Source organism: Eurypyga helias, unplaced genomic scaffold (assembly GCF_000690775.1).
Source record: "Eurypyga helias isolate BGI_N326 unplaced genomic scaffold, ASM69077v1 scaffold8923, whole genome shotgun sequence".
In the NCBI taxonomy this organism is placed as follows: Eukaryota; Metazoa; Chordata; class Aves; order Eurypygiformes; family Eurypygidae; genus Eurypyga; species Eurypyga helias.
The window spans coordinates 1-11,427 of NW_010241810.1; the positions used below are offsets into that span (position 1 = coordinate 1).

An 11,427-nucleotide genomic window follows, 5' to 3' on the forward strand; every position below is an offset into this window, starting at 1 on the left:
AGACACCGTTATGGGCACAGGGGGTCCTTGCTGTGGGGAGCCTCACCCCACCTGACCCCATAGAAGTGGGGAGGGACTGCTGTGAGCGGCCCTCAGGCGCGTCCCCGAAAGGGGGAGTGCCCTGGGCAGCCCCACAGACACCTCTTTCTCCCCAAAAACAGGGCACTGGGGAAGCCTCTCAGTCAGCAGCCCCTCACCGCCCCACAGAAAGGTACCTGGGGGGTCCTCAATCCCTCTCCCCCCACACAAAGAGTGGGCTGGGGTGCTGGCAGTGGGGCTCTCGTGTCCCAGGAGGCTGGTGCTGAGCCCTCGGGTCTCTCCTGCCTCCCTGAGAGCCTGGGACCCTGTGGGGCTGGGCCAGGCCGTGCTGGCAGGGCACCGGGGACAGACGGTGCTGAGCATATTTGTGGGTAAAAATAGATGTTTGGTGTGCGGAGCCAGCTGTCACCTGCCCTGCTAACCACCGTGACACGGTGTCGTGGAGGTTCTGCCCTGCCCTTAACGTTTCTCGGGGTGGTTTCTCTGGCTGGGTGGTTAAATTTGCTGTCTTCCCCCCCTCCTCTGTCCCTTTGCCATGGGACGCGTCCCTGGGGTGGCCACCAGCGCGGTGGGGTTGTAGCTCAGAGAGAAAGGGTTTGTATCGGTCCAGGTGACAGCTGGATGTCAGCAGACATCAGACGGACATCCAGCCCCATAGGAGGGTGAATGCTGTGCTTCAACTCCAGAATAGCTCCTCCCGGCTTTGTTTTCTCATGTCTCTTGCGATCCACCCCCCAGGCTTTCTCCTGTGACTTCCTCAAGCTAACCAAGCCTTGTACTCGGCTGCCACGAGAACTCAGGGAATTGTTTTTCCATCTGTTCTTGCTCTTAATTGGATTTTGTTTTAAATACTATGTGCCTGGATTATTTATGGAGGGGGAGAAATGTGTAACAGCACATCTGTTTTTCAGAGTATTTAGACTTGTCTTTACAAAACTTATTTATGTTCTAGATTAGGCAGTGACCCCCTGCCCATTCCCGCTTCTCCTTGTCCACCTGCAGCACCTCGGGAAGGGCACCTTCAGTAAAGGCTGGTTTAGGGGCAGCGTATTTCAGGCAAAAATAGGCAGTCTGAAAATTAATTTTCTATGTGGTTCCAGTAATTTGAGCTGTAACAACTAGAGCCTGATTGTGGCATTCGAGTTGGAGCAACCCAGTGCATACCGCTTAAACAGTAAGGGAGTTCTCCTCCACGGGGAAGTCTTGACAAACCGAACGGGTTTTTTTAATCTTCATCTTTTCATATTGCTCCTTTCAGACAGTGTTTGTTGGAAAGAACAAGCCACAGAAGGATCCGCTGAGCTCCTTGCGCTGGCAGGGCTTCAAGCTGGACGAGTATCTCATCGGCCAACCCATCGGGAAGGGCTGCAGCGCCGCCGTGTACGAAGCAGCTATTCCTTCCTCTCGCCATCACCGTGCGGAGAGCGGCCGTCTCGCGGGGCAGGGGCCAGCCGTGCCGCCGGATCATGACTCGGCTTCACAGGCGCCTGAAGAGGAGCCTGTGGAGAAACACCAAGCGCAAGAGGCTTTCCCGTTAGCTATCAAAATGCTGTGGAACATTTCGGTAAGCAGTCGGTTCCTAACCTCCTTGTCTGTTGCTTGGAAAGTCTGGCTGAAACGCTTAACACTTGAGTGTTGAAAGTGCCAGTGATGAGCGTGTCAAAGCAAAGCTGATACTGGGGACGTCAATTGTTAGCGAACGGTCCCAGAGCAAGGTAATTAGTGCTCATTGTTCCTCTGGAATCAGCACTGAGAGCTGCTGGTGGTGGTGACGTTCGTTACAGAGTTAGTGTTCGTGGAAGAAAAGCTTTTCTGAAGCTGGCTGTCGTGACAAGGTGTGAGAATGGGAGAGTCACTGCTGCCAGTGCTTCAGGAATCGGCGTCCTTGTTGGTGTTGGGATAGAAACAGCCAAGGCGTGAGTCTGTCGTCACAGGTCCCCTCGCCATGAAGCGAGCGGGTGTGATCTGTGCTGGTGTTTCTTGGCCCAGGGTGATCTCTCATGATCCCCCCTTTGATGTGCTGCAAGTAAAGGCCTTGCCACGTCCCTTGGTAAATTCCTGAAGCAGTTAATTGCCTTCCCCAATTTTGGAATGAGGGAAGGGAGTCCCTTCAGTCTAGTCTCAGCTGATCTACCTCCAGATACGTTGCCAGTGTCAAGATTATTCGCTTTCCATCCGTATTGGGCTGTATCCAGAGCAGTGTGGCCAGCAGGTCGAGGGAGGTGATTCTGCCCCTCTGCTCTGCTCTGGTGAGACCCCACCTGGAGTGCTGCGTCCAGCTGTGGAGCCCTCAATATCAGAAGGATATTGACCACTTGGAGCGAGTCCAGAGGAGGCCACGAAGATGATCAGAGGGCTGGAGCACCTCTCCTGTGACGAGAGGAGACCTCATTGCAGCTTTCCAGTATCTGAAGGGGGCTACAAGGGTACTGGGAGAGGACTTTTTACAAGAGCCTGTAGTGATAGGACAAGGGGTAATGGGTATAAATTGAAATCAGGGAGGTTTAGATTAGATATCAGGAAGAAAGTCTTCACAGAGAGGGTGGTGAAGCACTGGAACAGGTTGCCCAGAGAAGCTGTGGATGCCCCATCCCTGGAAGTGTCCAAGGCCAGGCTGGATGAGGCTTGGAGCAACCTGGGCTAGTGGAAGGTGTCCCTGCCCATGGCAGGGGGGTTAGAACTGGATGATCTTTAAGGTCCCTTCCAACCCAAACCATTCCATGATTCTATGATTCTATGGATGATTTTGGAGCTTAAACCAACGTGGTGTGTTATTGCCATTGCAGGCTGGTTCCTCGAGTGAAGCCATCCTCGACGCTATGGGCCGAGAGCTTGTCCCAGCCACGGGGGTTGCCTTAGCCGGAGAATACGGAGCCGTCTCTGGGCGCAGGTATCGTCACGATGGAAGCGGTGGCGGTTCTCAGACGGTGACACGCCCTTTTTATCCATCAGTTAATTTAGCAGCACATCTGTACCGTGAAGAAGATGGCTGGAAGATTCTGTAGATAAAAAAGGAAGGCTTGGGATTATTAACAGCGCCGGAGGTGTGTGCACACGTTGTGTCCGAACGATGGTGATGCCGTGAAATCCGAAGTCAGCAATCAGAACTCAGTAGTCAGGGTGACTGTTAAGCAGGTTTTCTTTATTGCAGTGCTGGGCACACAGGGGATCGCTCCCCCAAAGTGTGCACACCGAGCCCCATTCGTAACAAAAGCTATAGAGAGGTTAAACGGACCTATTCATAGAATCTCCGAGAAGTGTTTAACGTATTCCTCGTTTGCCCAGGAATTCATCTGCCTACATCCCCTCCTCTTGGCCCATGCGTGTTCCCTCCTGGTGGTGGTCTCCGAGAGGCTTTGGGGATCCTCTGGTGGTCCTCTTGTAGTCCTTTTGCCAGTAAACCTTTGACCTCTTCTCTTCTTTCGTGCTTGCATAAGCAGAATTTGGTTTAAGCCGGTTCTTTTAACTCACCTTGACACATAGTTTGTCTTTTGTGGTTCAGGAGATGTGTCTTGGGTGCCAAGTTCTCATAAAGCCAGACAGTATCTCAGCTGTTTTAAACATCAGGGTCGGCTATCTACATTAGGAAATAATGGGAGCATTACACAACTAACTGTACAGAGTTAGTATGTGGCTTTAAAATCAAGGATTAATATTTATATATTTCTTCAATGGTGCCTTCAGAAGTGCTGCAAACCTCAAGCGTTGTGCAGGGGTGGTCTGCCAGCTGCCCTAGGGGTTTTTCTGCGGTGTGCTTTTCTCCAGCACAGTTAGGAAACAGCAGAGCCATTCTGCTGGAATAGGAATGGGCTGAGGGGCTGGTTAGGGAATTGGCTGCAAGGGCAGGGGGGTCACTGTCTGTGTTCTTTCTGCCCAGATGCCTTCCAGGGCAGGAACTCCAGTTGGAGGATTTCCTTCACGTGCAGTCCCATAACCTGTACCAGGCAGCCTTAATGCTCTCGCTGATAAGGTTTTCCCTGCAGGTTATAGGTGTTTGGCACTCTGTGGTGGGGAGGACGGGCCACGATAGCAGAAGGTAGTTTCAGAAGCGACGGATGTGTCGGATAAATCAGAACCGACCAGGAGATCAATGTAATCTGTGGTATCTATATTTTTGCGCAGAAAACCTGTCCTTGGGAGGAAGAAGTTGCAGCCTCATCCCAATATAATCCAGGTGATCCGAGCATTCACATCCTCCGTCCCTTTGCTGCCCGGAGCCTTCACAGACTATCCCGATGTTCTTCCGTTAAGCCTGAATCCCAGAGGGATCGGACACAGCCGCACGCTTTTCTTGGTGATGAAGAAGTAGGTAGAGAGAAGCGACTCGGGCTTTTCGTGACGCTGCCCAGCGGGGCTGCGTATCCTGCTGCGACACGGGTCCTGGCAAAGATTTGGCCTCGAAAGCTGCCAGAGCAGAGAACGCTCTGACAGGCCTCCTCACGCCCGTTCCAAGGCCTTGAGGTTTTAAGTCTTGGTTGGCAATGAAGACAAGCCGTGCTCTTTCTTAATCACCCCACAGTACAGTATGAAATGCAGAGCTTGTCCCCATTTGTCTGCCCTTACGTCTGAACTTTGCCCCTAGTCGGAACACGCTGCTGGAGACGGAGTAGAATGGGGAATGAGATTGATTCATGCTCGGCATCTCTGGCTTTCTCAGCTGGGTTTTGCTTTTGAGGGGGCATTGCCATGGCACTGACATAAAAGCGCCTTCTGTTTCCAACTCTTTTGTTGTGCCGGCCTCCAGAGAAGCGCTCTGTATTTTGAGAACGCGTTTTTTCTCCTGATTAGCACATCTCCTCCCTTAGCGCTACCGATCTCTGTCCTTACTCTGCCTCCTCTTCTCTGCAAAGCACACCACTGGTACGTAAGAAGCTGTCACAATGACGCTGGATGCCTGGAGCCCCTCGCCGTGCTGTTTAGGAGGCTTATTTGATTCACGCTTGTTGAACTCGGGCGAGAGCTCTGAAAATTCAGTGGTGGGTGTTGCAAAGCGGAGGATGTGAGAATGGCAGACAGGGGAGCAGTCTCAGGTTGAGGCTGGGAGGTGAAAAGGCACGGTGGAGGTTGGGAATAGTTTGCCTTGTGTAAACATGCAGTATCCCCAGCCATCCAGCATCGAGGCCGAGTGGTGATTCCAGGATGCTAATCCAGAGATTTTCTTTGTTCGGACTAGTTATCCCTGCACCCTGCGCCAGTATCTGAGAGGGACCAGTCCGGATGTTTTTCTGTCCACGATGATGATTTTACAGCTTTTGGAAGGCGTGGATCATCTCGTTCGACATGGAATAGCACACAGAGACCTCAAGTCCGACAACATCCTGGTTGAATTTGATTCTGGTATGTAGATCGCCGAGTGTAAGTGCCGTCACAAGTCACGCACTGAAGTGATGCCGTTGTGTAGGTGTTCAGGGCAGTGCTGCCTTGGCTGCGGGCTCTTGCCTCTGTCACCTCTCAGTAGCCAGGTAGCACAGGGTGGTTCTTAAAATCCCACCTCTTGGTCGGGTGAGCACTGCTGCGCCCTGGGATGATGAAACATCGCTTGGAAGTCAAGGGAACCGACAGCGATAAAGCCAAAAGTGGCGTTGTCATCGTCTCGTTCTCCTGTTGGCCTCTCCAACGGAGATGTTAATTACCTGAGCTCTTTTCCAGCGTGACTGAGATGGGAATGGGCAGGAAGCGACAGCGAGCAGGCAGATTCCTGTAATTAAAGGTCTTGGTACAGCAGCTGGGGAAGGTTTTCAGTGATACTACTGCCATCCTTCTTTTCTGAAGGAAAAGCTGCCCTGGAGCTATGCTGAATGCGGTTAGGAATGATCTGAAGCATGGATTTTTCCATATTGTAGCCTGGAGAAGTCATGATTCTACTTTGCAACATTTGCCCTGTCATGGGGACAAAGACCTGATGCAAAGTTACTCCAGCCTTTCGCTCTGGCTAACTATATACGTTGATAGTTTTTGCTGTCGATAAAAACCAAGGGGGGAAAAAAAAGAGCGTGTTCCTCCGTCGTGGATGAGCCTCTGACCTTGTGTGTTGTCCGTGTTTTGGTATCGGCGGCATTTTGGGAGACGCACATTCCCATAGGAGTGTTAATATCCCCTAAAGTGGAAGCGGAATATCAGGTTTTGTTGTAACAAACCTGCTATTTCACCTCATAATATAGAGGAGAAGTGGGAAACCAGCGTGTGGTTGTGCTGATTCCCGGGGGTTTTGCGGTAGTGCCCGAAGACGGTCTCTGCGCCCCTGTGATGTGGTGTCTAATACAGCCAGGTGCTCCCGAACGGAACGCTGACTCTGCTCACCCCGTGTTGTTCGCAGCTGGCTGCCCCTGGCTGGTGATCACAGACTTCGGATGCTGTTTGGCAGATGAAAACGTCGGCTTGAGACTGCCTTTCACCAGCTCATACGTGGATCGGGGCGGCAACGGCTGTCTTATGGCCCCCGAGGTAAATCCCCCTGGAGCAGTGGTTTGTGTTGCTGGTTGTCTGCTTGCCCTGTTGTCGGGAGTAAAACAGTTGGGCCCCAGGCTGTGACAGGGACTTGAGAAAGGGCAGGATGAGGCCCAGAAGCAGCAGAGGGCATTGTGTCGCTGTGATTTGTCCCTGACCCTTCCCCCAAGTGTACACACCAAGGTTTGGCCAGCGGTCCTTGTGTTGCGACAGTAGGTTTTGCGTGAAGTTCAAGGTGGTTGGGAAATTATTTACAATTCCTTTTTATTTCTCTGACTGTAATGAAAGCAGAAGACATCCTTAACTGTCCGCTTGACCTGGAGCACCTGGCCTTGCATTGCTTACGTGCTGGTGCAGGTTGGTGATCTGCCCTCAAATCCCAGCGTGAAGCAACCCCCGGGACTCTGAATGCTGCTCAGGGGCAAGGGCTAAAGCCTAAGCGCGAGGCCCACGCTCCTCCCTGTGTCCAGGCGAGCTGAGCAGTGTCTAGAGTGTGCCAACAGCGAATATTTACACACGAGGTTTAGGTGCAGCCTAGCTTTGGTCTCGTTCTCTCTCAGTCAGTTACAGGGAAAATGCTGATGTCACCCTCCACATTAGTTTTAGCACAGAGCCCGCACTGGAGCTGTTTATTTGAATGTCCCCCTCGCTCTGGCAGGTGATCACAGCGTCGCCTGGTCCAGGCACGGTGATCAACTACAGTAAAGCTGACGCTTGGGCCGTTGGAGCGATCGCTTATGAAATCTTTGGCCTGGCCAATCCTTTCTACGGCCACGGGGAATCAACTCTGGAAAGCAGAACGTACCGGGAAGACCAGCTGCCAAGCCTGCCCGCTCATGTGCCCCTTGAGGTGAAGGAAGTGGTGAAGAGGCTCCTCCAGAGAGATCCCAGCAAGGTAAGGAATGCTCGTCCCAGAGAAGTCCTCTAACCAGCCTTGGGGTTGTGGAACATTGCTCTGGAGGGCTCAGGACTGTAATCCCAGCACTGCTGCCATCCAGATAACGATTAGATTATTAGATCTAGATTATTAGATTATTAGATCTGCCGATAACGATAGCAGCTCTGAGGAGAAGGACTTGGGGGTACTGGTGGACGAAAAACTGCACATGAGCCGGCCGTGTGCGCTGGCAGCCCAGAAAGCCAGCTGTATCCTGGGCTGTATCCGGAGAAGTGTGGGCAGCAGGGCGAGGGAGATGATTCTGCCCCTGTACTCGGCTCTGGGGATACCCCACCTGGAGTGCTGCGTCCAGCTGTGGAGCCCTCAATACCAGAAGGATATTGACCACTTGGAGCGAGTCCAGAGGAAGCCACGGAGATGATCAGAGGGCTGGAGCCCCTCTGCTATGATGGAAGGCTGCAAGAATTGGGCTGGTTCAGCCTGGAGAAGAGGAGGCTCCGAGGGGACCTCATTGCAGCTTTCCAGTATCTGAAGGGGCTACAAGGGTGCTGGGAGAGGACTTTTTACAAGAGCCTGTAGTGACAGGACAAGGGGTAACGGGTACAAATTGAAAACAGGGAGGTTTAGATTAGATGTCAGGAAGAAATTCTTCCCAGAGAGGGTGGGGAAGCACTGGGACAGGTTGCCCAGAGAAGCTGTGGATGCGCCATCCCTGGGAAGTGTCCAAGGCCAGGCTGGATGAGGCTTGGAGCAACCTGGTCTAGTGCAAGGTGTCCCTGCCCATGGCAGGGAGGTTGGAACTAGATGATCTTTAAGGTCCCTTCCAACCCAAACCAGTCTGTGATTCTATGATTCTATGATTGAAGACAAAGAAAAGGTCTTTGCTCAGGCAGGGTGCGGCCTCCCGCACATGGCACGGAGAGTCAGGGATCTCAGCAGGTGTTTGGGTCAGGACCTGGACCTTGAACTGAGCAGTTACGTGCAGTTGTCGCATGAAATAAATAGTCCCATGAGCTTTTTTTACTCACAGAGACTTTGCGGTGCCTTGGGGGAGGATTGGGACAGGGGGACTCTGGGCAGTGGACATGCTACATGCCGGCAGTGCGACGGTGTAGCGGCAAGATCGGTTAATCTTCCCTCTCCTTCCTTTTGCAGAGGTTGTCTGCACGAGTTGCTGCTAACGTGCTTCACCTAAGCCTCTGGGGCGGAAGCGTTCTGGCGTCCCAGGCCCTGGAACCCGACCAGATGATCGCCTGGCTCCTCTGCCAGTCCGCGGCTGCTTTGCTTACGGATGGGCTGGTGGATAAAAGCCGGGTAGAAACCAAAATGAAGATGTGCTTTTTGGCAAACCTGGAGTACGAAGACCTCTGGGCAGCAATATTCCTGTTGCTGGCCTGGAGAAGCCGCTCGGGGTGAAGAGTTGTACCTTCGGCGACACGAGCCTGCGGTAGATAAACGGCCCTTTCTAGAGGCACATCGGGATCCGTCTTTTCCATCTGCCCAGAGTCCTGTAGCGCTTTAGGGAACGGACCTGCAAGCCTGCATGTAAGAGGTTGAGTTTAGCGAGCGTTAGTCCCCACTGCTCTTCTCTCCCTGCTTGAGGAAGGGCCCTGGTTTCGTTTCTCTCCCTCGGTGAGGGTTTGCAGGTGTCCTGCGGTAGGGGGTTGGTTTTGCTGGCATCTGGGAATTCACCAGTGACGTCGGAGGTGTGTGTGGAATGAAACAAGTTCCCTTTCAGCCCCGGGTGCGGGGGGAGGCGGCACTGTTGAGCTGCTCTTTACGCGGAAGCGTCACCGATTTAAACGATACCCTGGGAAAGCTGAGCTGACAAAGGGACGTGGAATCTTTCTTCTCGCAGGGAAGCCGGCAGGTGTCTTGAGGTGGGATTCCTCTGCAGCCACAGCTGTATCTTGCTAGAGAAGGACAGCCTAAATGCCTCCTAGCGAGGTGCCGGCTGGCAGGGTGAGCGTCGGGAGCTGCTTGCCTCTTAGGACAGCGCACCATTACGTACCTAGCCAGCTGTATTCAAAATAGCGCACGTACGATGAGCCCAAAATCCACTCGGATTTGTTTCCTGACCCTGCTGTGGGGTCTGAGACGGAGTCACACAGCATCCTGTTAGGGATAACACTGCAAACGCCATGGGGCTGAGCAGCAGTGCCTGCTTTTTAGTTGAGTGTGATGCTCCGCTGTTTCACGTACCAGCTTCTTCCGTTGAACAATGAAGTCATATCCTTTGGTTGGGGAGGGTGGGAGACATCCACGTTTGAACAGCAACAGTCGTGTCTATGAATGCACCCTGTGTTTAGAGGAACTCGGGGAGAAAGTCGTTTATGCTTGTTGCACAATAAATTGAAGATCAAGCCCTGCTGCTGCGTGGCTTCTCCCAGTCGAGTTCATCTCGGTTTGTGCGATCCAGGCTGCGGGGGCCCGGGGGTGATGTAGCCCTGGCTCGGTGGCGTCTTCCAAGACCATTTGGCTCTTTCCAGTACCGCCCCTGGAGCACGGTATTTTATTCCACCGAGGGGAGTTTCCCCAGAGGTTCGGCCCTTGTGTCCCTTTCGTACCCGCCTGACCGGTAAATCACTGCCTGCTCCTGCGGTTTCCAGGTCAGTGACACCGTGTGCCGAGCGGCTGATGTCACCGAGCACATCGCGCGCAGTAACCTGCCGTGGAGGTCCAGGAGGCTGAAACGTGCCTGGTTCAGCACCGGTGCAGAACGACCCCCCAGGAACAGCCCTGCTCGTTGTGCCTTTGAGCACCGCACGCTGCTGGGACCGCGCTGAAGGCTCAGCAAAGAGCTCACACCCCGGGAAATCACGGAAAAGGAGTTCTTTGGGCAAAAAGTTGCAGAGGAAGAACTTTTTTATCCTGGTCTGACCCTAACCGAAGCTGCTGCTGCTGCTTTTGCTTAGAGACGAGCTCTTGCGAGTGGGATGGCCGCCTTGAATTTGAGTGCTTGCTCTCGTGTGCCCTGTGCCCCTGCACCTAGCAGCGAGGCCGGTTTCCCGGACACTGTCTCTGGAGCTTTTGGAAGAGTAAATACTGTTGCTGTTTTGGCAGAGCTCTGGCCTCTCTGTTGATCTGCTCGTTGAGCCAGCAAGAGCTGCTTAGCTCAGCAAGGCGCCGCTCATGTTGCTGTGAGTCTTTCCTTATCCCTGCGGTGCCGGAATACGCACGCAGTCATATCCAGACCCCCTCTGTGGGGCAGGCTTTCTGCTGCGAGATGCTCTGGGGTTTTTTACCCCCTTGATCTTCCTCCCAGGCCCAGTCACTACACGAGCAGGGAGCAGAATTAGGAGCTGGAGCCGTCTGATTTCTGTCCTTAGGCCAACCGGGGTTTGATCTGTGCTGGTTAACTCCAAACTTTGGGAACTTGCTTCCTGTGGAAATCATCTCATTTCATCTCTCTGTCCTCCAAAATGGCCTGAAACGCTTGTCCCGCAGCACCACCTCCGCTTCGCAAATCCCATGCCTGCTGCTCCCTCCCTTGGGATTGGTCTGTACCTCGGGTTCTGCTGCCGTTGTCTTTCATCGCCCGGACGAGACGTTGTCATGCTTCTCCGGCACCCCGGGCACTCTCGTAAAGCACTGTTGCAGGCACAGCCGCTGCCCTACTTTCGGCAAAAGCTTTGAGGGGAGCAAACCTGGAATGTTTCCCTCTCGCCCTGACGCTCATCCCTAGGCTGGAGACGCTCCAGCTGCAGCCCTGTGCTGCCGTGTTCCCAGTGTTTGCCGGGAAGCAGACCATGCCGTGGAGGAAAGGGGGTGGCGGGGAGGGGAATGTGTGTCCCTGGACGAATCCACGGGGTATCCGGCTGCACTTTGAACCCCAGAGAGGGCGGGATGGCGGAGGCAGCTGGCTCTCTGCCCGGCTGCGTCGCTCCTGAGAGGGAACGGGCTCCGCGGCAGCCCTCGCTCTGCTCTGCGTGGGGCAGAGGGTGGGAGCCCGTGGGGCAGGATGAGGTGCCTGCTGTGGGCTGGCTGCAGCCCACTGCTGCCCCGGGCAGCCGGGCTCTGTGCTCGCAAACTGTCTGTGGCTG

General features: G+C 53.8%; 1 protein-coding gene across 1 annotated transcript; it reads left to right on the forward strand.

Annotated features, from left to right (window-relative positions):
* Positions 1–1,297: 1,297 nt before the first annotated feature.
* PINK1 (PTEN induced putative kinase 1) lies at positions 1,298–8,800 on the forward strand (the record flags this gene model as incomplete). Its single annotated transcript, XM_010148867.1, has 7 exons — positions 1,298–1,603; positions 2,826–2,929; positions 4,162–4,344; positions 5,213–5,376; positions 6,356–6,483; positions 7,145–7,381; positions 8,540–8,800. Coding segments are annotated over 7 exons (1,383 nt in total), but the record flags the coding sequence as incomplete, so codon positions are not given.
* Positions 8,801–11,427: the final 2,627 nt, after the last annotated feature.